This window comes from Macrotis lagotis, chromosome 5 (genome assembly GCF_037893015.1).
Source record: "Macrotis lagotis isolate mMagLag1 chromosome 5, bilby.v1.9.chrom.fasta, whole genome shotgun sequence".
Taxonomy (NCBI): domain Eukaryota; kingdom Metazoa; phylum Chordata; class Mammalia; order Peramelemorphia; family Peramelidae; genus Macrotis; species Macrotis lagotis.
In genome coordinates this window covers 93103208-93130161 of record NC_133662.1, presented here as the reverse complement: position 1 = coordinate 93130161, position 26954 = coordinate 93103208, and the positions used below count along the sequence as shown (strand labels likewise).

The window sequence follows — 26954 nt, the reverse complement described above, 5'->3', positions numbered from 1 at the left end:
AATATATACATTGTAAGTCTCTAGGCTGTCAGTAGCGCTATCAATTGTCTTTTACTTCAATAATAATGGAGTTAAGATGGAGTAAAAGGAACCCTAGTCACTTTTTAATAACATTGTATAACAGATGAAATCAGGTTGATTGGAAAACACTAAAGTATCTGTGGTTTGTGATTTAGTTTTATCACTAGATGCCAAAAAGTAATTAAAATAATTAAATTCCCTTGAGAAAAAAATACATATAAACACAGATCCCTTTCAATTCTATGCTATAACAAAGCTGCTCAGCAAATTGTGAGGTTCTGAATGATTCACACAACTTTAAAGTAAATAATGCAAGAAAAGTTACAATACTAAATATTTAAAATCAAATTTGTGGCCTTGAACTATATCATTTTTTTTGAACTTGTACTAATTTGTTATGGTAACAGTTTAAATGACACCAAGACTACAATTCAAGGACAAGTGAGACTGGTGACCAGAATTTAGCAACACTGACTGTGCTTCTTGCTTCTCCCTACTCTCTCTTCTCCTCTCCACCTTGGAGGCAGTAGCTTAACCTTGAGGACAGAACACAGCAAAAAGTACAAGGACACCTTTACTATTCCTGCATACACTCACATTTTTATTCATGGGGGAGACCTAAGATTCTGCAATTATCAGAAACAAATGCAATAGTTTAAGAAAATGCAATCAAAATTTAGCAGAGTACTCTTGGATTTTGGATCTGAGACATTCTCTACTCATTTTAATTAAATAATGATATTAGAAAATTCTCATTGCTGACACCAAAAAACTTATTAACCCTGTCCCCCACCAAAAATATTAAAAACCTCAAACTAAAAAGAACATTTTAATTTGCATATCCTACTTTATAATGACTGAAAACTGGAAATGTCACTTATAATTTAGCATTATGACTTTACAAGAATCAAAAGACTAAAGAGAAGGGATTATTTAGTCAGAATTTGAAAAGACAGTGATAAACTTGCAAATCCTAACTGCTAGTTATAATTTTAAAAGAGAAATTTTCTTTGGACAACACATTTCAAAAACTGAGACATCTCATAACCAGAAGCTATAGGGATATAAACATACTGATATGCTGGTAGGAGAAGACTTCACAGCTTCTCAAAAAAGAAGTTGTTGCAGAAGGCAATGCTGAAAAACTCAACTGTGTTTTGTAATCATTTCTTTAAAAAAAATAACTCTTGACTACAGGAAAAATTTCAAATTAAATTATTACTCCTCTGTTACAGAAGATTTTCTGGATTTGAGGACAAGGTCCTTGATGGATGTGGAAATTTCCTGAAGTTCCTTTCTAATGGCATTATTAGCATCTTCATGTTCTTTGTCTACTTGGTTAATCAACGCATCATCTTCTTGTCCAGTTTTCTTATTCTGATTAACCAACTGCTTCACAACTAGGCCTTGGTATCTGACCAGAAGAGAATGTTGATCCTAAAGTGGGGAATAAAAAGACAGTTGACAAGTTATTCATAGAAAAGGAAATAGGCAGCTAAATTCTATTTTTAAAGTGAACCTGTTGTGTCATTAAAGATATTCTCAGAAATATTGAAGTAGGCAAAAAGATGTTAATATATGGATTTGAAATGTAGAGTAAATAAAAATCATTCAATTAATAGTTCAGATTGAGGAATAAAGTTTCAAATATAATAAAACAAATATCTACCTCAGGCATTTTATTGCTAAGAAAAGCAATGATTTGTGGCACACACCGCCCGGGTGCATGTAGCATACAATGAGTTGAGAACTGAAACAACAATACTGAGGTAAGGTGAAGGATGAGAGCTGGATCTTCTGTAACTTTCAACTGTTCAATGAGTGCTTGTCTGTGTTGGAACAGTACCTGTCTAGGGAAAAAAATATTAGTTACATTGCCATTCTTTATCATGTGGAAAATAAAGCTGGAGAGTAACTGTGGTACAGTGTGTAGAGTGCCTGTAGTCAGGATAAGCTGAGTTCAAATTTGACCCAGACACTAGCTGGTGAAGGGATGAAGAGAACAAGCTGTTAACTGTGGGAATTAAATTAACTACACATTCTATCTTGTGACTCAAATATTAAGGTCCATTTCTAATCAATTCTGTCTGGTGAGAAAACTTTATTGTATAGTTTGAACCCAGGTCTGAGGGGCTGGACCACCTCTACTGGCTTAGAGATTCTTAACCAAAGACCTAGGTTATTTAACCCAGAAACTCAGATCTAAAGACTGATAAAAGAAGTTTTCTCAAAATTGTACATTTTAGGCAACCCATAAATTTTATTTGAAAACTAGTCCTCTAGGTGACGCAGTGGATAGCACCAGCCATGGAGTCAGGAGTACCTGAGTTCAAATCCCATCTCAGGTACTTAATAATTACCTAGCTGTGTGGCCTTGGGCAAGCCATTTAATCCCATTTGCCTTGCAAAAACATTAAAAAAAAAAAGAAAGAAAACTAGTCTTACATTTTATCAATTATTGGTTCCATGTTCCTTTGGTTGTTTACAGAGACTTGGTTAGGTAAGACATTCCTTTACTGAATTCAGGGAAATTCTCCCCTTCTCCATTTGGAAAGCCCCTAATCTTTCATTCAATTGGAAATCAGATTACCTAATATTGCATTCTTCTCACACTTTATGAGGAATTGGCTAGGACTGCTTAATAAATCAATTTACTTGACTGAACCTTTGTTTTCCTCAAGACATTTCATTTTTCACTCTTCAAAACTGCATGACCTTGGGCAAATCACTTAATCCTGTTTGTCTCAGTTTCCTCATCTATAAAATGAGCTGGAGAAGAAAATGGCAAACCACACCTGTATCTTTGCCAAAATGGAATCCAAATGGAGTCAAAAAGAGGAACACATGATTGAAATGACTGAAAAACAATGAAGCTCTATTTGCTTTGGAATGAAAGTTTTCATTGCTTCCCAATTAAAATATATGCTTTCTCTGGCTGTAATTTTTAGTCCTTTAATTGCCAAACCAACTTAATGTTGTATCATTTTATAAAGGGAAAAAGAAACCCCCCATAAACAGAGACACTAAGATGCTCAAGACTATTGAAAGTAGATAAAGAAAATATAGATCAGGACAGAAAATATTTCTATTTATTGACTATAGATTTAATTTAATAAAGTGACTGAAAAGTATATGAGTATCCTAAGAATTATTAGATTTTAAATGTGATGAAAATCAAGTAAATTAAGGGTAAATCAGACTTTCTCTCAAGTCAAATCATTCTCATACTAAGAGCATAGTTAGAGAAATATTAGCAAGAGAGATAAATTACCTTTCTTTTTTCTTGTCTCCCCTTTTCACCATAATATCACAAGCATCTGCTGCTGAGTCCAGAAAAGAAAGAAAGTCATCTAAGCTCTAAAGAAAGACACAGTACCACATATTATTCTATATGTATGTTATTACACAGAAATAAATATATTAAAAACAAGAGTTCAAGAAAAGAACAAAGAAGTTGAAAAGCATAATTATTATTTTTCTTTAAAAATTTTGATTAGACATTTGATCTAAGATTTTACATTTCTATCTTTAAAATTTTTCACTATATCTCTTTCTTTCTATTAAACTGATAAATGCCAGAAGCAATTTTTTTTTAGGTTTTTGCTAGGCAATGGGGTTAAGTGGCTTGCCCAAGGCCACACAGCTAGGTAATTATTAAGTGTCTGAGACCGGATTTGAACCCAGGTACTCGTGACTCCAGGGCTGGTGTTTTATACACTACGCCACCTAGCCGCCCCTTAGAAGCAATTTTAACAGATTAAAGTAGTTCAGTTTGTGACTATATAGAGCCTCACTAACAAAAAATATCAACTAACATTTTTAAAGCACTATAATACTTGGAGGTCCAGAATACTAATAGCTTTAAATTTCACTTACTTTTTCATTTAGAGAGTTATGGAGTTTTGTGAGAGGACCTTTAGTCTCTTCTGATAATTTACCTAAAATTTTTTTTCTTACCTAGAAGGAAAACAACAGAAGGTTGGAATAAAAAAGATGGAAAAGATGGAAAAATGTATAAGAAATGTTTAACACCAAATTAATTATTAATCTAATAGATGTAAGAAGCATAATAGTAACCTTTGGTCATAAAAACTCAAAACCAGAATATATTATCCCCAAATAATTTCCTAAATACCATGCTTCTTCTGGAAGAGCTATATACTAATAAGACTAATATACCTCACTTGTTATGGTAGTAGGATCTTCTACTGCCATCATTAAGTCAGCAGCTAAGAAGTTAAAAATTAGATTAGTGATATCCGTACAAACAGTCTTCAATAAGTGCTTGGCAAGGTTGGTTTGTGCATCATCTGTAAGACACAATATTCATTGAACATAGCTTCCAAAAAAATATTCAGAATTAAATTAAAAGACAATATTAAAAATGTACCTGTAAAGAACTTTGTTCCTTTTTCAAATAATCTAATATTGTTATATAGATTTGACACCTCATCTTGTAAATCTTTGATGGTACGTTTCCTACTAGCTCCAGATGTAGAAGAAGTTGAAGACATAAACACTGAGCGCACAACTTCCAGATAACTTCTATTGAGTTGTCTGTGAATGAGAAATATATATTTATCTAGCACAATTAAATGTAGTTGAATCTAGGCTGTTAGGCTATTTAGAAAAATAGTATAGACTAAGTGTTCTAGTGGTATACATATGTCATGAAAAAGCAAGGAAGGGCATCTAAGTGGTGAATTTATATTATATGGATAAGTTTTACAGAGGTCAGAAAAGGCAGGTATGGATGAATGATAACTAAATGGTAAAAGGAGCACTCTAATGGAATAAACAAGTAGAAGAACAAGTTAAACAAGAAGAGGGGGCTCAATCTAAAAGACTATTTGAGCAGAAACAAGTACAGGCTAAGAGAGAAAGGATATGAAAAGGAATCAGGGAGATGGCTAAGTCATTTAAAAATATAGGCTCATCTTCCCTCTATAGGAGATGGAAATAACTAAACAGAAGAGAAAAACCTGACCTATATCAGAAGCAGAAGAATGTCACAGAGAAGTATGAGAAGAAGATTTGTCCTCTACTTGGATCTTTAAAAAAATTTTTTTGAAGTGAGGTTCTTCCCTCCTTCAAATAAATCTAACAAGGACCTGGATCTCTAAGGCAGAAGTGTGTATTTCTCCAAGAAATGACAGAGAAGTTTCATGACTGCTTTTAGGTAAGAAATCATTAATTAAGAATTAAGAGTGGGTGGGGGGGAAGAATGATTGTTGACAAACTCCCAAGTTTAGCGGTACTGGGACAGAAATTTTCAACCTGATAGTAAAAGAAATATATGTAATATTCTCAGGACATGTATCCAAGACATCCAAAAAACTAAACACTGCTCACCTCTGACAACTTTTTGTTAAAATACTGCAAGAAGGAATCTAAAAACCAAGAAGTCTTGAGCAAGAAACTGAAGATCAAAGGGTCGAGGTAGTGATTTAATCACTGTTGCCCATTAAATGCAAATAATTCAGATGAAAAAAGTAGATTTGAAGTAGTAAACAAAAGAACATTTTGGTCTTAGGGAATGGGAAATGGATTTCTGAACCACGACTTAAAAATGCAAGATTGATCATTCCTTGACCAGGAATAATGAATACTTAATCAAGTCTGGTATTTGCCTATCTTACAAATCTAGTAAAAAACATTCATTGGAAAGAATGGAGGGAGAAAACTATCTATCTATCTATATATATATATAGATATCCACTAGACTAATCCACAAAGTCAACAGAATGAAGAAGAAAGAATAGGTAAGATGACCAGAAATTCACAGGAGGCAAAATCCAAAGTAGGAGCTAATAAAAAACAAAAAAAGGGGGAAAAAATCTCCAAGAGATCAAATGTCTCTGAACACACACACACACACACACACCCCCACACAGTTTAGGTCCAAACAAATAGAACTAGAAGTCTGAAGCAAGGAAGCAAATTGGACTTCACAGGTATCATTTAGATTTAGTGGGATGAGAGCTATAGAATACTGAATAGGTACCTCCAATTGTTTTCTTAAAGATATGTTTGAGGTAGCATTGGAACTAAAGGAAATTAATAGGGAAGAAAACAGAGGTCATTTTTTCATTATAGTACAGGTCACCTGGATAGAAAGAAGAGAAATGAGGATTTCAGGAACAAATTATGTGCTACTACATTTGGCAAACAGAAATGGCATTAGGGTTGAAGAACTTAAAATCATGCAGTTAAGTGCTAAAGTCCTCTGCTAAAAACAAAGTTAAAAACAATCCTTGACTTACTCTAATAAGTGTGTCCTCCAAAAAGTGAAGGAACCAAAAAAGAAAAATTTTCTTCTGGACTATTAGGGAGAAACTGGTTGCTGGGGTGGAAATGATGGAAACCTTGGAGGAAATTAATCATTTCTACTAGGATCTAGGAAAACTTAACATGCACCCTAAATTTGGGGAAATCAGATTTCAAAGAGGTGAGAGAAATAACAGGTATCTTGATAAGTTAAAATTCTTCGGATGTCAGCCCAGGAAGCTTACTTATGAATGAAATCCTGAACACACAGATGAGGAAGAAAAACAGGAGTTGTCTGAAGGAAGCAACGTAATGAAAGAATCACTCTCTATCAGGTTAGGTCTTTACCTAAAAAAGCAAGGAAGCTATCCCTAAGTCCAAAAACCTAATGTGAAATTCTTTGTTGCCTCAGGTCAGGAAGATGGAGTTTTTTGATTATCAAAAGGCCCTCCCCAGAATGTGATGCTCTTTAGTTTTGGCAGATGGGTTCATGAGTCACTAAACTCTGCTCCACTAACCAGATACACTATCACATGGGGATGAGGGTCTGCATTTTACACGAGCTAAATGTAAAATGGCAAAGACTATACAATGGCAAAGAGAACCTCTTACTGTACAGACCCATAAGGACACTAGTTTTAAAAAAGGTTTTTTTTTTTAAAGTTGTATTGAGAGGATGGTTAAAGACAAGACAGAACCACTCCTCAGGGAAGATGTCAATGAGGCAGAGCTGCTCAAATTTTACTGTGCTTCTGCTTTCTCTGCTATGAAGAACAGCTTTTGAACTAGAAAAAGGAGAACAAGAATGGCTAATAGAGGAGATAAGCAGACATTTAAAAGCACTAGGCAAATGAACTGCACCCGAGGGCAGTCAACACTATTAAGCTACTCAAGGTTAGTGATATCTGAAAGACTGAACAAAATCGAACAAAACAAGACTAAGGAAGGAAAATATAATCTATAGGACCATTGAGCTTGGCTTTGATTCTTGGCAAAATTCTAATTTCTATTTATTAAAGAAAATATTAGCAAACATTTAGAAAAGGAATGAGTGACAGAATGCCTTCATACAACAGGCTAGTCTTACTGCCCTTTGGCAGTAATTGAAAGATTTGGCCAAAAATTTGGCAGAAAATTGAAAGATCAGGTAAATGGCAATGTTAGTTTACCTGGATTTTAGTAGTATCTGGTAAAAGATATGATAGCTCATACTAATCTTTAGTAAAGAAATGGATACCACATGTTCATTTGTTGGTTAGGCATTGATAGATATCCAGTGTTATGACTGAGGGACTTGTCATTTGCTCTATATTAGTTAACATTTTGATTAATAACTTCTATTAAAGGTATTTTCAGATGACACAAAGCTGGAAGTGATAACTTATCATTTGTGAATGATAAAATCAGGCTCCAAAAAAATCTAGATGAGCTAAAATGTTGAGTTGAATCTGATAAAATGAAATCTAAAAAAATTAACGTGAAATTTTACACTTGAATTAAAAAAAAGTAACTTCACAAGTATAAGATGGAGAAAGCATGATTAAACTGTCTAAAAACAAATCTTGTTTAGTGACCTGCAAGTTTAATAGGAATCAAACTCTGACAGAAATCCTACTTTGTTATAGGAAGTCCTTCCCAATTCCTCTTATCCTCTTAGCCCAACTCCTCTTCCATAATTAATGACTATAAGTTTCCTGAAGGCAGGGACTATCTTTTTTGCCTTTTCTCTTAATTCCAGAGCTTAGCACAGTGTCTGGCACATAGTAGGCATTTAATGATGAATTGACAGGCTCAGTATAATCTTGGACTGCACTGAGAGATGTGGCTCAGAAAAAAAATAGCCTCAATGTAGTTTTCCCTAACCAGACAACAACTGAAGTGCAGTATTCAGTTCTGAATGCAAGAATTTAGAAAAGACTTCATGAGTTGGAGGGTAACTAGAATGGTGAAGGGCTTCGTGACAGATGAAGACCAACTGAAAAAAAATGGGAATGTTTAGACTAGAGAAAATTCAAAGGCAAAGGATGAGAACTATCATATGAAGGAAAAAATATTACCCTTGGACCAAAAGGATACAAGTAGGAGCAATAAGTAGAAGTTGCAAAGAGCAAATGTAAACTTGAAGTTAGGAAAATTGTTTTGCAATTAGAGTCACCCTAAAGTGGAATGCCTTTTGGGGAAGGCCTCATTAGAAGTCTTTAAGGTAAAGTTGGATGTCAACTTCTTGCCTACGTGGTAATGATTCTTTTTTGGATATAAGTTAAAGAAATCTAAAAGGTCCCTTCCATCTCTGAAATTCTATGCTCCTATAGATCCATTGAAGTATTAGAAAATAAGAGAAAAGAAATTAATATTGAATCAATAGGAAAGAAATAGTTGAAAAACTGATTCATTTTAAAAGTTCTAAGCTCTAATTTCCAAACTTTGATTAAATTCTTTTTTCTAGTGTTAATAATCAGTGAAGTTCTATGAACAAATCAGAATGTTACTTATGATTCTAAAATTTTTGAATTCAAAATTTATTTCTATACTTGCCTTATTAAGTGTTCAGCAAGTTCTGTAACAAATTCTTCAGGGCCATCCTGTATGTGCTTCTTTAAAACTTCTTCAATTTCTTCCAATGACATGAATGTGATTTCAGACTTTTTCCTACCTATGACAAACATTAAGTTTTTTAAAAATAATAAACCCAGTAACACATGAAAATTCATTTTATCTGTCCAGAACAAGGACAGCAATACAAAGTCTTAAGTCAACAAAATTTACTGAAAGTCACTGATGAAAAGGAATAGGTATTAAAAATCATTTGACTGACCCTGGGACTTCAGGTCAAGATGGCAGAGAGAAGCCAGGCACTGTGCTAAGGGCTCCTAGTTTCCCCTCAGAAATAATATGAAAGAAACTTCTTAACAGAAATCCAATCAACAAAACTCATAAAGAGAAGCTAGGATCAGAATACCTACAAAAGGTCTGTCTCTGGGATCCTGGGTGAGCCAGGGCTGAGAACAGATAGCCAATGGGGGTGGGGTGAGAGCCTGAGACCCAGACTAACCTCAGATCTGCGGAAGAAATTTTGACTGTGGGAGCAGAGGTCTGGGGAGCCCCAGTAGGGCTGCAGGGTGACGTTCTAACAGAGAGTTACAGAGTACAGCAGGACATTGATCTGCTCTGCTCAGCTCAGGGCCATGAGCTCCATACTTTCAGCAGAGTCCTCTTCCCAGAACAAACAAAGTAACAACCTCCCCTCCCCTCTCCCCCCAGGTTCAGGTGTGGGCAGCAGAGTTCCTTCAGCTGAATAAGGAGTTTAGCATTCTGGGCCCAGGGCCCAGCCTGTACTGTTCAAGAATAACTGAGACCCTGCTGCTCCCCCCCAACTCCAGGCCTAGGGAGAGGGCCTCAAATCAAGATCACACACACTGAAGAAAAAGCAACCAGCACTCCCTACTGGTAGGCCCACTTGAAATTACTAAACCCAGTAAGCCAAGTCTCTAGGGACCTCAATACCAAATCTCTGTGAGCCAGCCCCTCCCCCAACACAAGACTTTAGGAAAAAGAAGAAAGGCCAGTGGTATGAGGTGGATCATTGAAAGCTACTCTGAAGAAACAGATCCTAATCTAGAGAGAACTAGAAATTCTGGGGAGAATATGAATTAGTCTCCAGTCCAGAAAGACTTCCTAGAAAAAATCAGGAAGGAGTTCAAAAATCAATTGGAAAAATTGGGAAAAAGAAACACAAGAGAAAAATAACACCTTGCAAGAGAAAATTAACATTTCACAACAAGAAAACAAAACCTTGGAAAATACAATTGGAAAATACAAAAAGAAAATAATTTGCTCAAATCCTCAATTGGACAAATGCAAAAAAAAAATATTTCTCCAAAAACCTCAATTGGGCAAATGGAAATCTGCTTCAAAAATAGAACTGACCAATTGGAAAAGGAGTTGTGAAAGGTAAATGAAGAAATTTCTTCTCTTAAAAAAGAATGGAATCTGTGGAAACTAATGACTTCATGAGACAACAAGAATCTGTTAAACAAAACCAAAAAATAAAAAAATAGAAGGAAATGTAAAATACTTCACTGGCAAAACCAATGACCTTGAGAATAGTACCAGAGAAACAATTTAAGAATCGTTGGGCTTCCTGAAAACACTGAAGAGGAAAAAAACCCTGGATTTTGTGGTGGAAAATTGCCCTGATGTCATGGAACCAGAGGGCAAGATAGTTATTGAAAGAATACATTGATCCCCTCTGGAAAGGGATTCCAAAATGAAAACAAACAAGGAATATTGGGGCCAAATTCCAGAATTATCAGATAAAAGAGAAAATCCTGCAAGCAGTCAGAAAGAAACAATTTAGATACCAAGGAGCCACAGTAAAGATTACACAGGACCTGGCAGCATCAACATTAAGAGATCAAAGGGTCTGGAATGAGATATTCTGAAGAGCAAGGGAATTTGGAATATAGCCAAGAATTCACTATCTGGCAAAAGTGAGCCTTCTCTTCCAAGGGGAAAAGATGGATATTTAATAAAATAGGAGACTTCCAACTCTTCCCAATGAAGAGACCAGAGTTAAATAGAAAATTTGGGCATCAAACAGGAGACCCAAGAGACACATGAAAAGGTTAAAAAAAAAGGGTAAAGAAAAAAACTGCTATCCAATAAGATAAAATTGGCTATATCCCCACCTGGGATAAAGATTCTCATAACTCTTGAGCAATGTAACTCCATTAAAGAGAATATACTTAGCCAAGAACTAGAAAGAGAAATTCCATTCAAAATAACTTCAGGCAATATAAAATACTTGGGAGTCTACCTGCCAAGGGAGACTCAGAAACTCTATTAAAATAACTACAAAACATTTCTATCACAAAGAAAAATAGATTTTAATACACTGCGCAAATATCAACTACTCATAGATAGGCCAAACTAATATAATAAAAATGACAATTCTACCTAAATTAAACTACTTATTTAGTGCCCTACCAATCAAAATTCCAAAACAAATTACTTTAAGTTAGAAAAAAATTACAAGTAAATTCATATGGAGAATAAAAAGTCAAGAATTTCCAGGGATTTAATGAAAAAAAGTGCAAAAGAAGGTGGCTTAGCCCTAACAGATCTAAAATTATATTATAAAGAATCACTCATCAAAACTATCTGGTATTAGCTAAGAAACAGAGTGGTGGATCAATGGAATGGACTAGGTGCAAAAGAAACAGCAGGAAATGATTATAGTAATCTGCTGTTTGATAAACCCAGAGTCCAACTTCTGAAATAAAAACTCTCTCCAATAAAAGCTATTGGGAAAATTGGAAGTTAGTATGGCAGAAACTTGGATTAAACCAATACCTTACACCCTATACCAAGATAAGATCAAAATGGCTATAGGATTTAGACATAAAAGACAATATTATAAGCAAACTAGGAGATCAAGGAATAGTTTACTTGTCAGATCTATGGAAAAGGAAGAGATGGAGAACATCAATAAAGACAAACAAGATAATTTTGATTACAATAAATTAAAAAAATTTTGCACAAACAAAACCACTATAACCAAGATCAAAAAAAATGTAGTAAATTGGGAAACAATTTTTACAACTACTATTTCTGACAAAGGACTCATTTCTAAAATATATAGAGAACTGAGTCAAATTTATAAAAAAAACAAGACATTCCCCAAATGACAAATGGTCAAAGGCTAGGCAGAGGCAATTTACAGATGAGGAAATCAAAGCGATCCATAGTCATATAAAAAAATTGCTCGAAATCATTACTTATTAGGGAAATGAAAGTTAAAGCATCTCTGAGGTACTACCTCAGACCTCTCAGACTGACCAGTATGACCAGAAAGGACAATGATCTATGTTGGAAATGCACTGTTGGTATAAATGTGAACTCATCCAACCTTTCTGGAGAGCAATTTGGAATTATGCCCAAAGAGCAATAAAAATATGTATACCCTTTGATACAGCAATACCACTACTGGGTATATACCCCGAGGAGATCATGAAAGAGGGTAAAAACATCACTTGTACAAAAATATTCATAGCAGCTCTGGTTGTGGTGGCAAAGAATTAGAAATTAAGTGAAAGTCCTTCAATTGGGGAAACCAGGAGGGATGGGAATTCAGAGAAGTCTGGAGGGATTTGTATGAGGGGATGCTGAGTGAGATGAGTAGAACCAGAAGAACACAGTACACCATAACAGCAATATGGAGTTGATGATCAATCTTAATGGATTGCTCATTTCATAAGTGCAACTATCAGGGACAATTTTGGGGCAACTGCAATGGAGAATAACATCTGTAACCAGAGAAAGAATTGTGGAGTTTGAACAAAGACCAAAGACTGTTACCTTTAATTTAAAAAAAAGTGTTATCTTATTATATAATTTTTGCTACCTCTTATATTTTATTTTATTTTTCCTTAAGGATATGATTTCTCTCTCATCACATTCAACCTAGATCAATGCATACCATGGAAACAATGTAAAGACTAACAGACTGCCTTCTGTGTGGGGTGGGGGAGGGAAGAGATTAGTGCAAAAATTGCAAAATTCAAATATAAATAAATAAAATTTTCTAAAAATCATTTTATTAACTCTCCTAAAAAGTTTCCTCTACAAATTAGTGACAAGACTGCCATCAAGGTGGAGGAAATAGCATGCTTATGATTTTCTAACTAGATATGAAAGTGGCACATTATACATTTATTCTATCTAGTCATGAAATTTCTAAGTGTTTTGAATAATTGGGGTTGGGGGGGTGAAAGATTCTAATATTTTCTATATTTTATGGTCTTAGAAAATACCCTCAAATGCTGAGAGATTATGTGATTTGATCAGATTCCTGCAGTTCACTATGTAGGAGAGGTAGCCCTTAATCTAAAGTCATCCTAATTCTTAATCAGGTATTTATCCAATATATTACTTTAACTCTCATTACTTAGAAATAAAAATAAATGCATAGAATTAGAGTAATTTAACGCAATAATGAAACTTTTAATCTGCAATAATAACTAGCATTTACATTGTAGCTATCAGCATGCCCCTTTTAAAAAGTTGAAATTACAGCATATTTTGATGTGTAAAACCCTTCACATTTTACTAAAAATGTGGGTGTTAGAAATATATAATCTTTAAAGTCTTTTCTAAATTTTTATATTCTGCTTTTTTTTCTCTCATATAATGCCTGTCATGATGTTGAAACTTACTGAATACATAACTATTTTAAGGTACTCAAGAATAGAAAGGCAGGATAGCATAGTTGCTTAAATAAGCTGACTATCTCTGACATTACTAGCTATGTGCCCTTGGGCTAGTACTCAACAGTGACAGAGAAATTTTTCTCATTAGGCAGTTTGTTATAAATGAAATCATAGGTCCAGGTCCTTGCCAGTAATGATTAATTTTTACTTCATTAAATAGCATTATTATATTTGACTCTATGTTAAGAAGTTGAAAATGGACTCCCTCAATCTTTTCTATCCTATTTCTCTTGACACATAAGGCTAAGTCACATCAATATAACTTTGCCTGGTTTCCTTTCTTCTTTAATTTAAACACACCCTACTATCTAAGGCCTTTTCTGATGTGCCCTGCTGCTAGTGTCTCCTCCACCCTCCAGATTATCTTGTAAATGTTCTCTTTCCTGTACAAAATAAAGCTCTTGTGAGGACAGGGTCTGTTTCATTTTAGGCTTTGTATCTTGGGCATAGTGGGACACATTAATTAACGCTTACTGATAAATTTAGGATATATTCCCCTTTGCCTTAATATTTCCATTTTCCCTAAAACATAAATCTAAATAAGGGCTCAATATTGTTGACTAGTGGAGAGGGACATATCAATTTTTATGAATGCCAGTTTCATACCATTTACTAAAATTCTAAATTTTTGTTGGTGAAATAGGTATTTTTATTTACTCCAATAAGAAAAAAAACATCCAGTACTCCAAAGCAACTATGGATAATAGCAGTGGTTGCTAAAAGCTACTGCAAATCCAAAGCAATATGGCCACTTGTGTATTCTTTATTGATTGTCAATAGTATTTCCTCAAGACTCATCAGTCTGATCAGTCTACTTCAGTGAAATCACACTTAAAATTTACCTGGAATTCAGTTGAAATTCAAATTACAATAATCAGTTATCTATTTTTTTCTTGAATTAAGGAAGTCACCAAGTTTTAGTATTTTCATTAACTTAATATTAAACTCAAAAGCAAAACATCCTTATTTAAAATTGAATTTCAAAAGATTCTTTTGTAGAGTTCAAAGCAAAGAACTAAGGAGTCCAAACGTAGCTCTAAAGTCCAAACCCCCTCTAATTGTCACATTTAGATACAGACTTAAGTACTACAATAAAAATTCTGAAGCATACTGTATTTCTCTTTTATGTTTTATAGGAACACAAATCTTAAAATTTTATAATTTCATAATAATTCGCTAGGCATAAACTCAAAGAAAAACCTACACATTAGAACATTTATAATTAAATAAAAATGCTACAAACCAGCGTTTGTTGACTGAGCTTCATCATCACTGTCATCGTCTTTCCTTCCTTTTTTCTTAGACTTTTTAATTTTGAATTCTCTGGCATTTCCACCACCACCTCCTCGAACACTTCCACTGCCCTCTGGTGGAAAATGACATTATTTAGTGCAGCTCATCCAAAGTACTTTACAGAAAAAGTGATAATATATTGTCACATGGATCAGGATTATGTCAGACAGAATCAAAAAATAACTGTTTTATTTGTTTATCTTCTTTGCCTTTTTTCAAATTGCTTGGGATTTTCTTTAAAAAAATTTATGAACACGTAACATCTCAACCAGAGGTGGGGATTTTGTTAGGATATATTTAAAAGGAAATATTACTTCTTATAAAAAAGTGATTTTAGTTCCCATCTCAAAAATAAAATAAATTTTATAAAAATATGAAACCAAGAAAATCTGAAAAACAACAGACTTGTGAAACAAGATTTCTCAGGTAGGCAGCAAATTCTATTTAATGTTTCCTATTTAATGTTAATGTAATGCTACAATATTTATTTTAAAAAGGTTTTAGAAAAAGTCTTTAAAAAAAAGCAACAACAACAAAATTTAGAGCACTTTCCTGGAATCCATTCCCAATAGGTAATTATAGTTAAAAAACAGTCATCTTTATTTGCCATGTTTATTTGACTTTTAAAATATCCAAGTTTACATAAAAATTAACTCTCTAGTTTCAAAGTTCTAAGTAGAATTCTAATAATTTTAATCATATTTAAGATACTACTACTACTTTATTTTCTCTCTTGACTTTCAAAATGAAAAAGAACTTTATCTTCCAGAAAAAGGACTTAATCCTCCAAAGCACAGTACTAAAAGGGATGTGATTTTAAATTTATTAATAACTGGACCCTTATTTAGGATGGCTTTCTTATCTGAAGCCTTTTTCAATTTGAGGGAATAGTCAGTTACATAAGACAGTACAAAGTACTGACATCAAAAAGAACCATACCCAAAGGATTCCTTTAACTATAGGATGGAAATATAATAGATTAGTTACACTGATACAGTGGGAGGAATATTTACTAGGTTCAATTTGCAACAGGATCATCACTTTAAAATAGAACAGAAAAAAAGGTAAGATTTTTGAATAATATGATGCTTTACTACTATGAGTAGTATATCCTTGGTACAATTTTGCCAAAGTAACAGAGAGAGATTTCAAAGTACAGTGATGTTTGGCATAAAAAAAGAGAGAAATATAAACTGGATAGCAAAACCTGAAGTCATATGCAAAAGAACATAAAAAAATTTTTTTACATGTCCAGGGCCAAATGCCACAACTGTGAATGTCATGCATACTTGATTGTTCTAACTTGAGGGTACATCTAAAGGTTTTGAATATTTTACTTTTAATTATTAAGAAAACAATTACAGGTCTGTTATTTTCCAATATAATTAGTAGCATTATCAACAGAAGATAATTCCCACAAATTCTAAAGCAAAAATGTCTTTTAAAAGAGGCCTGGTCTATCTTATTGGGAAACCACTTGACTTTCAAGTGGTGCTTTAAAATTAATAGAAGGCATTTACATATTAGCATTAAAAATTTAACTCATCTTTTGGACAAATTTATCAATTCAAACTCTTGATTAACAAGCAGTCAATTTTCCTAGAAACATAAGTTCTTAATTCTTAATCAAAGTGCCTCAGTTTCCATACTAACATGACCCTAGTATTTTCTGATCAAAAGATGGAGATTTGAACACGCATCAATAAGTCAAACTGGTGAATGATGGTAAACAAAAGTAAAATTTAACATAAATTTCCTAACTTGGTCAATATTATGTGCAAGTTCAACTTTTACAAAGTATATTTTATAAAATCAAAATATTTGGATTAAAAACACCTTTCTCTGAGGTGTCAAAACTACTAATAACCTACCTGTTGCTTTTCTTCGTCGTTCATCTTTTTTATCCTTTTTACTTGAACTAACACTTTCCAAGTTAGGAAGCTGCTTCAAATCATCTTCAGTGATTAAATTAACAGGATTATTCTTCATTTCCTGAGGGGGAAAATGAGCTTACTTTCAGTACATCAATATTTGCTTACTCTGTATCACAAAACAAAATGCTTTTTGGTAATGTAATTATTTGTTAATCTGAGATCTATTTTCAAATAGGAAACTGATCTGCATTGCAGTTGTGATCTCACTTTCTTATCAAAATTCTTTGCTACTGGAAACCCCTACTATGGCTTCTAATGTACAATACCATTCTATCTTTGCCTGTGTCTCCTTTTTCCTTTCCTTTTTTTAAAATTTTTCCTGTGATCTTGGCTTCTATGCCAATAAGCTTGGCTTTTCTTGCCATCATCAGATAATATGAAAATCCTTCACTTCTGGGCAGTGAAACAACCAACTTATATTTTTGATGATTTCCTTAGAACCATTTTTGTGATTAATAGCTGTTAAGAGTATGTTAGAAAGAATAAATCCAAATTCCATAACAATTTTCCCCCTTAATTACTATTAAGATGGGCAAATTTTTTTCAAGGAATATGTATGTCATTCATTTGCTTCTTATTCTTTAGCCTTAACTGTTCTAAGGCTACACATCTGGAATATTAAGACAAACCAAGTAAATATATTCAATACCTGTTGTTTTCTATACTAGAAAAGTTAATGGTTATATTAAATATAAAGAATTATTATTTAAATACAACACCAATTAAAAAAAGATGAAGAAGCTTCGATTTTCTGGATAGAAGTACAATATTCCTCTTCTGAAGAAAACAAACTTTTAAGGTCCACATTCAATACTATAAAATTTTTATTAGCAGACATTACTCAGGCATCCTAATTAAAAGCAAACATTTCATAAAACTCTCTAAGTCTATTAGGTTATTGCAAGAATGTAAACCTGAAATGGCAAAGACAGTTTCATCTGGAAGTTCCCTATAGTAATGAAACTATAAATGCTATACTTACTTAATAAAACAGAACAGGATATTGTCACTTTGAAAAACACTGAGCAGTATTTCAATTATAATATTAATAATAATAAATGTATATAATATATTAAAGTGCTTTATGTATAGTTTATTAAAACCAGATGGAGTGCACATGTGTGATGTGTTTTAGACAACAATTCTGTGAGGCAGTATCTCATTTACCGATAAAGAACCTGAGGAACTGAGAAACTATGTTACTTGCCCAAGATTACAAGCTGCAGAGCAGGAGTAGGATGTGAAACCAGGTTTCTCCTTATTCCTAGTCCAACATTTTCCCCCAGTGATAATAACGATTGTTCTTCATTCTCAAAGAACATCATGACATTAGGGAGGTGATGCCATGACAAGCATATGGATTGGATTTGAGTTAGGAAATATTGTGCTAAATCACCAGTCTTACTTTCTCCTCCAGAGTCATCTGGATCCAGTGACTATATATGAATCAGAAATGGGAGATGGCTCTAGATAGGAGGCAATCAGAGTTAAGTGACTTGTCCAAGGTCAAACAGCTATTAAGTGTCCTCTTGACTCCATGGCTAGTATTCTATCCACTATGCCACCGAGCTACTCTTTCCCCCCATTATGTTCTTGATAATAACAAAACTATGTTAATCAATCAGTAAACATTTATAAAGTGCCAACTTTGTGTCATATAATGTACTTAAGCACAGGGACATAAAAAGAGGCAAGACAAGTCCCTAGCCTCAGGGAACTATTTTAAAAGACTCTTTGATGATTCTGTCTTTTCAATGTCTTCTTTCCCCACACTTAAATTCAATTAATAACATTTTACTACATAAAATATTTATAGGTACATAGATTACAGAGATATGTACATAGATTAAAGATATATGCTGCAAGAAATTATTTATCACATGGAAATTCTTATTCAAGTCCAAACTGCTTTAAATACATGGGATAACTTTTGCATATTTAAAATTTTAAAATCTGTATCTGTTCCTTGAGGGGAAACAGTTGAGAAGACAATGATTTTCTAAAAAGCCAAACACTGGAAGGCAGAGGATAGATACTCAGAGAGAAATAAATTGAGAGACAAAGCCTAAAGGAATAAACTAATAACAAAACAAAATAAACTAAATTTAAATATGTACTGATTATTTCCAGTTCTCTCTCTCTCTCTCTCTCTCTCTCTCTCTCTCTCAAAAAAAAAGAACAGAATCAAATATTTAAAGTATTTCAATGTTTGGTGTTCGACAAATATTGGCATACCTTTTCAGCTTTCTGGTGCATCAATTCACTGAACAACTCTATACAATTATTGATGAACTTTTCACTAACTACAACAGTATCATTAAAGACCACGGCTGATGGCTGTTTACTGAATGTTCTCATCACCTGCTGAAGCAACATTCCAGCATCTTCTACTGATAAAGAACTGGGCAGTAGTGGCTAAAAAGCAAACAAAACTAATGTTACATATAGAGAGAAAGATTTCCAATTCAAACATTTATTAAGTACTTTCTATATGGAAATTGATGCACTAGGTGCTGGGGTGGGGGGGGGGGAAGTGTCAAAAAAGCAAAAAGTCTCTGACCTCTAAGAAGCTTCCTAATTTTACCTAGGGTGATACAAAACAAAAAAGTAAACACAAAATAATTACACAAAAGAAAGGGTTCTACCAACTGGAGGGGTACAGAGTACAAACCAAGGAAGACTTTAAATTGGAGGTAGCACTAAGTATTAAAGGAAATTAGAGAATTCAGAAGAGCATACATTCTAGGTTTGTGAGATAAACTAACTACAGAAGCATAAACCTGGAGATGGTATGTGAGTTTGGGGAACAGTCAGCCAATTGGACCAGAAAATAAAGTTCATAAAGAGAAGTAATGTGAAGTAAGTCCAGATTGTGGAATGCTTTAAATAACTAATTTGTATTTTATCCTGGGAGGCATTGAAAGCTTTTGAGGAGAGGAGTTTGTTTCAAGAATCAGTGTAGCAATAATGTGGAAGATTAGTGAAAGAACAATTAGGCAGCTATTATAGTAGTCCAAGCAAAAAGTGATGGGGGTCTGAAAGAGAGACCTGGCACAGTGAGTGCTAAGGATGGAATGTAGGAGACATATTAAGTAATTATGTATAAGTAAAATCAATAAAGTTTGGCAAGAGATCAAATATGAGGGGAGAGAAAAGAACGGAGGATTATTTTGAAGTTAGGAAAATCTCCAAAACTAGAATTCAATATCAAAGGGGAAGAAAGGCAAAGGAGAAGGTTTTTTTAAGATGTTGATATAACATCCATATGGTATGTATATGGCAGGAGGTTACATATAGTTCAGAAGAGATAACATGTACATACATTCATGCATGAATATAAATGCAAGTGGATATAGATATGAATCTAGATATAGACTTCAGTAAGAGAAAGTAGAAAGAAAGGAGGTCTCAAGAAAAAGCTTTGGCGAACCATCTATACTTAACAAAGGGGAAAGGATGAAAATCATGATGCTGCCACAAAGGAGAGTGAAAAGTAACAGTGAGAATAGTAGGAGAATCAAAACAGGGTATCAGAAAAACCAGAAGAGGAAAAAAAATTGGGATTAGGATATGGTCAATAGTGTTGCAGGGGATAAAAAAGAATGAGGTCTTTCAAATGATTTTAACAGTATCTGTTGGCTACTGAAGAGAAAACAGATGGTAAGAGTGGGAAGTGAGAAAGTAGAGACAGTGAGAGAGCCAAGAGGGTGGAGAGAAAAAAGAGAAGGAAAAGCATGGGTGACTGACTAGGAGAATAGGTAAGGGAAGAAAAACTAGATTTCAAATCAATGAAGCAAAAGACTAGAACCAAGGATAAAATTTACCCAATATAATACTTAAAAAATTAAAAGATAGAAGACAAAACTGTTTCCTAGGGAAATTACAGTAATTTTTTTTTGGGGGGGGCACACAGGACAATGGGGTTAAGTGACTTGCCCAAGGTCACACAGCTAGGCAATTGTTAAATGTCTAAAGCTGGATTTGAAATCAGGCACTCCTGACTCCAGGGCCAGTTCTCTATCCATTGCACCACCTAGCCACCCCTACAGTGATCTTAATAGGGAAAAAAATCTCTCACAATTGCATTCTCACACGTATGCTTTTCTTTTTTGATTTTTTCTTTCTTTTGTTTGCATCATTAACTCCATCAGTAAACTCTGCTATATCAAATCAATCATCTCTTCCTATTGATGAGATTGGTAACTTGCTCATGACTTAGTTCTAAAAAGTTTCCTGGGAGATTAAAGAGGTTAAATGACCTGTCTTGATTATGTGAATTAAATTATAAAACATATAAAATGGTTACACCTTAAAGAGAATTATCAGACTGCCATCAAAGGTAAATAATAGAAAACATACCAAAATATCCACCCAGGAACCAGAACTGATGGCTTCCTCTACCGAAGCTTCAACCTGGTCTACAATTCCTTGACCAACACAAGCAGCTTTCAAAAACAAGAGCTGGGTAGTTTTGTATCTTTTCTTTATGTAGCTAACAGCATCTGGGATTCCAAGTCTGGATAAAGCATCAAATTCTAAATATCCATTACAAAAAATCGTATGAGTTATAGTTTCTTTAGATGCTCAGAACATTCAAACATATACTTTTCTTACTACTTCCAACATTTAAAACATGTCCTCTTCAATGATTTTAATGTGTGCACACTATAGTTTACTCATTCATTCATTCATTCAACAAGAAGTTATTAACAACTTATATGCTAGGAAGTGGTATGCAAACACAGAAATACAACTGTCCCCCATTTTAAAGAACTTTCTATCAAGTGTCTCAGATTCTGACATTTTTCAGTATCTTGATGCTGATGAATTAACTTATAAACTGTTTATATGCTATAGGTGGAACACAAAATAGGGAAATTTTCACCTATTATCCTATTATCCTATCCTAAAATTATCATCCTATTATCCTATTATCACCCAATATTAAAAGAGTAGAAGACTTTTTGAAAAAATACAGGTGATAGAATGAAAAAACATAAGGAGAAATTACAATTTTTCATCAGAAGAAGGAATATCTATACCACTAAGATGATGTAAATAAACTAGGAAAAATAGTTTAGAAAGAGCATTACAGTTAAGATTCAGAAAACTAAAATTCAAATTCAATATTTACTGATTCTGTGACATATAAATTAGTCCTCTTTATAGGTATTAACACAGTGATGTGTAAATTATTTTTTTCCCCCAAGACAATGGGGCTAAGTGACATGGTCAAGGTCATAAGGCTAGGTAATTATTAAGTGTCTGAAGCCAGATTTGAACTCAAGTACTCCTGATTCCAGGGTCAGTGCTCTATTTACTGCACCACCTAGCTGCTCTATGTGTAATTCATTTTTAGGAAACTTAAGTGCATTCTTTTTTTTTTAGTTTTTTGCAAGGCAAATGGGGTTAAGTGGCTTGCCCAAGGCCACCCAGCTAGAATTATTAAGTGTCTGAGACCAGATTTGAACCCAGGTACTTCTGACTCCAAGGCCGATGCTTTATCCACTACGCCACCTAGCCGCCCCTCTTAAGTGCATTCTTTAGAGTAACTTATTTTTTTTCATTAAAATTTTTTTTTGATATGTGCAAAACATGAAGATCAAATATTTATTCAATTAAAGCTTTGTGGCTTTAATCATTAACAATATCACTTCAGAGCTCAAAGAGAAAGATAAGAATTACAGAGAAGTAAATCAGACTTTTATAACTAAGGATAAATTCCAAATTAAGCAAAATAAATCTCACATTTTATTTCCTATTAAACTCAATTAAAATATTAGTGTTCATGTAAGTGTAATTAGTTTTTCAAAATAGTTCATTTGTCCCTAATGTATATTTATGTAACTTGAATTAGAACAAAATTGTACAATGAAAAAGTTGAAAAAACTTAGAAAATCCAATAATCTTCTGTGATGGCATTTAGTTCTCACAAAAATTATTTTACATAAATAAACCTGTTAAAATAACATAGTATGCAACAAACATCTCATTAAATAACTACCATGTACAAGAATAACAGGATCACAAAGATTCAGAGCTAGAAATAGTCCTAGATGAACTAGTTCACTCTTCTCATTTTACAGATGAGAAAACTGGAAGTTCAGAATGGCTAAATTTTACATAGAGGTCATGGCTACTAAGTAGCAAAGCTGGACTCGAAGCCATGGTCTCTGACTCCAAATCCATCATTCTTTTTCTATACAACAATGCTTCTCAAGTGCAATTCTAAAGTAAAGTTCATGGTTGTAGAATAAGAAACTAAAAAGGGATTTGTAATGTCCATAATGCAAAGTCAAAAACAAAACTAAGAATAGGTTGCCTGCTTTAAAATAGGCAACTTACTGTTAACCTAGGATCTGTGATCTTTTTAAAATATTCTATTGTCTATATTTCAATTTAAGTGGTTTGCTTTGTAATATGTATTTTAAAATATTATTCTCAGAAGAGGTCCATAGCACAAAAAAAAAAAGTTAAGAGCCTCCTAAATTGTTAGGATATATTTTTATTTTATTTGCAAGGCAAATGGGGTTAAGTGGCTTGCCCAAGGCCACACAGCTAGGTAATTATTAAGTGTCTGAGGCCGGATTTGAACCCAGGTACTCCTGACTCCAGGGCCGGTGCTCTATCCACTGTGCCACCTAGCATCCCCTTAGGATATATTTTAAAGCAAGATACAGAATTGTCATCAACTACCTAGCAAGTAGTAAAACTGAGATGGCTGTAATGTAGCAGGCATGTAATAAATATTTGTTGATTGAAACATGGTCAACTTTATTTGCTTTCTAAGACCAAGTAGACGTCACTTTTTTTAAATCATAATAATAGCTAAAAAATATATAGTCCCTGAAAACTTGTATAGCGCTTTACATGTGTTATTTGATCCTTACAACAATCTTGTAAGATGAAATCAAGAGATATTCTCTCTCAGTGAGTGGAAATGAATCAGGCCCTATTCTAAAAGACAACTATTGCAGCAAGCAATAGCAAGGTTTACTACCATCATTTTGAAGCACTTTATAATAATCAAAATAAATAATATAAAAAAAGGTAAAAGACTAGCAAACTGGGGTGGCTAGGTGCCACAGTGGATAGAGCACCACCCCTGGAGTCAGGAGTACCTGGGTTCAAATCCGGTCTCAGACACTTAATAATTACCTAGCTGTGTGGCCTTGGGCAAGACACTTAACCCATGGTTGCCTTGCAAAAAAAAACCTAAAAAAAAAAAGACTAGCAAATTTCTGGAACTAAAACAGCATACTGAAAACGACCTATTTATGAAAAATGGAATTGTATAAAAATGGAAAAAATGAGCTGTTTTCCAATGCTACCTTCAAAGAAAAAAAAAATAGGTATTTAGTTAGCAAAAAAAAAAAAACAAAAAAAACCCTATGCTGTGCATTTTAATCTTTAGATAAAGCACTATGGTAGTGATTGGATTAAGACCAAGATTAGAATGTGCATTTATTATGACTATTTTCTTTTAGGTTTTTTTTGCAAGGCAAAAAGGGTTAAGTGGCTTGCCCAAGGCCACAACAGCTAGGTAATTAAGTGTCTGAGACCGGATTTGAACCCAGGTACTCCTGACTCCAGGGCCGGTGCTTTATCCACTGCGCCACCTAGCCATCCCTATTATTGTGACTATTTTCATAAAAAGAGAGAAATAAAATGAAATCTATTCATTTAACAGCTTGGCTCATTTGTTGTTTATATAACTATTTGGAGCTTTTTTGAAATGTGTGATCAAATTTTAGAAAGAAATTAAAAAGTTGGAAGTTAGAAAAAGCCAAAAATCAAAAAGTAATTACCTAGATAGCCATTTTGCCTGAAAAAGGAATCCACCCAGTTGCTCTGAGTTCTTGAATATATATCAGGAACAAAAACAGCTTTATCTTGTCTTCCTCCAACTACTGCACCTTTTAAACGTCCACAATTAACAAGTTCTTCAAGCACAGCTTTGATGGAGAAAAAAGGACACAAAAAATCAAGATAGAATATGATAAAGTCAAATAATTCTAATGAACATATAATTCTTTGGTCATGCTTCTTGGAGTGAATGAATGAGTGAAAGCACCATTTAAAAATCCTCACTAGCAAAGAAAATTCTGAGAAATCAATGCTCCAAAAATACTTGTGATAGTTAAAAATGTTACTTCTTACTTACGCTATTTGAATCTATATTAAATTTCCTCAAATTATTAAAATGAATATTCTATAAATTATTTAATAATTTTTTTTGAAAAGTAGATAGTTGTATGACATCAAATTTATGCCTTTTTAGAATTATGAAGATTAATGTTCTGGAATTTAGAATGCTAAAAAATTTGCAAAATTCATACTAAATTAAGTTCTTTGCAATTAAATCATAAACATTTCAGGAGGTCTTATAACTGCTATTTTTCCAAATAAAATGATTATATATATATATATATATATATATATATATGTATGTATATACATATATATGAAATTTTCAAGCCATCTTGACTAATTTACATGATTCTAAAATCAATTCTAACCACTATTTCAGATTCTTTGCTATATATAAGTGCTATTGCACATTGAAGCTGAATTTTTAAATAGAATTTTCTCAAAGTGCAATAAAATCATTGCTTAAAACTTAAAAGTTTCAGAAAAAGTTATAAGTTTTTAATAAGAAATCTAACAGCTCGCAACATACAATTTAAACTTCAGGTGATCTTAAGCTTTATCATTTTGGATTCAATTAAAATATTCTGCTTTAAGATAATTTTAAAATTTTTTATCAAGAATATTGGTTAAAAACCCCAATACATCATAGACTCAAATTAAAGTCACCAGAATTATCAGTTCTAGGGCTTTGATTGTAGTTAACTATAGTATCATTTTGTCATTCAGATCCTATTTATTGATGAGGTTTCAGTTTACTTCACATTATTTCACATTTTAAATTTTGTTTTTAAATTGTATTAAAGAGATAAAAAAATCAAATACCAAGTGAAATAAAATTTCAACATTACAAAAATAAAATGAATGAAAATAAATCTCGGAATTCTTTTTCCTGTTGTAAATTTAAAATACAAATGGTCAATCAATTGGGTAAAAAAGATATTCAAATTCTCAAATGTATAGGGAAGATCATGTCTCTGCAACTCAGGACAGGTAGAAGTAAGCAAAATCTAAAACTACACAAAATTTATATTATGAAAAGTTTAATGATAAAATTTCTAAAGGCAAATACTATGTTGAAAACAAGATTTTTAAGTTTTCAGACTTTTGAATATAATTTGAGCTCTAAGAATATGATTTCATTTTTTTGTACCTTCAGAAATAACTTTAGTGCTGGAAAAATACATCTTAAAAACTTTTTTCTTTACTACACAATTATGTTGGCTAAAAAGCAAGAAAATCAATATTAAAATTCTAAATTTAACACAAAATCCATGAAGTAGTTATTTAACAAAAGAAACATAATTTGAACCAAACTTACTATAAAGCAGTTGCTCTTGAAATCCATAGCGGGAAATCAAAGAAATTACTGGAGTAGGCCTTAAGAAAGAGAGAGAGAGAAACTTAAAATCACTGATAAGTATTAATTAAAAAAATTAATATTTTTAAAGGAAATTTCAATAAATTTTCTAGTAAAAATGAAAATATAAAAACCATAAGTTAATTTACAACAAAAGTGACACTCAAAATTCTTTCCTGCAGAAGTATCCTTAATTAGAATTACCTATCAAGTCACAGGGCAAAAAAAAAAAAAAAAAGATCAATTATTCAATTATTCCTTTGTAGGATGTCTGGTTTTTCTGGTTACATTTTAGATGCTAAACTGTTTTAATTAAAAAAAGAAATATATTTTAGCTTCTCACATAGGCTTAGTCCTGGGTCCTCTTCTCCTTTTACTCTGTATTATCTCATGGGTTCAAGAACTCTCTCTGTATAGATGATTCCCAAACCTACATATCCAGTCCTAGACTCTCTCTTGAGGTATAGTCACAAATCACCAACTGCCTTTTTTGACCTTTTGAATACATATACCATAGTAAACCAGAATTCAGCATATTCAATTATAGGGCTCATAATCTTTCTGCCCAAACTCACTGCTCTTCCAAACTTCCCTTTCACTGTCAGGGACACCTCCATCCTAGTTACCTAGACTCCTTTTCTCACCCCCAAAATGAATGAACAT

The 26954-nt window shown here is 33.1% G+C and overlaps 1 protein-coding gene across 1 annotated transcript in view; it reads right to left on the bottom strand.

Moving 5' to 3' along the window:
• Positions 1 to 1221: 1221 nt before the first annotated feature.
• The window catches only part of UFL1 (UFM1 specific ligase 1), a 41130-nt gene continuing 15397 nt past the window's right edge, over positions 1222 to 26954 (bottom strand). The window contains exons 7-19 of the mRNA XM_074187192.1: positions 26253 to 26311; positions 24592 to 24738; positions 21143 to 21318; positions 19019 to 19198; positions 16721 to 16841; positions 14800 to 14922; positions 8824 to 8941; positions 4412 to 4578; positions 4201 to 4331; positions 3898 to 3978; positions 3293 to 3378; positions 1691 to 1871; positions 1222 to 1458 (exon numbers count right to left, since the gene is read on the bottom strand). Of these exons, the coding sequence (XP_074043293.1) occupies positions 1240 to 1458; positions 1691 to 1871; positions 3293 to 3378; positions 3898 to 3978; positions 4201 to 4331; positions 4412 to 4578; positions 8824 to 8941; positions 14800 to 14922; positions 16721 to 16841; positions 19019 to 19198; positions 21143 to 21318; positions 24592 to 24738; positions 26253 to 26311 (1789 nt within the window). The 3' untranslated portion in view covers positions 1222 to 1239. The remainder of the gene's footprint in view (positions 1459 to 1690; positions 1872 to 3292; positions 3379 to 3897; positions 3979 to 4200; positions 4332 to 4411; positions 4579 to 8823; positions 8942 to 14799; positions 14923 to 16720; positions 16842 to 19018; positions 19199 to 21142; positions 21319 to 24591; positions 24739 to 26252; positions 26312 to 26954) is intronic.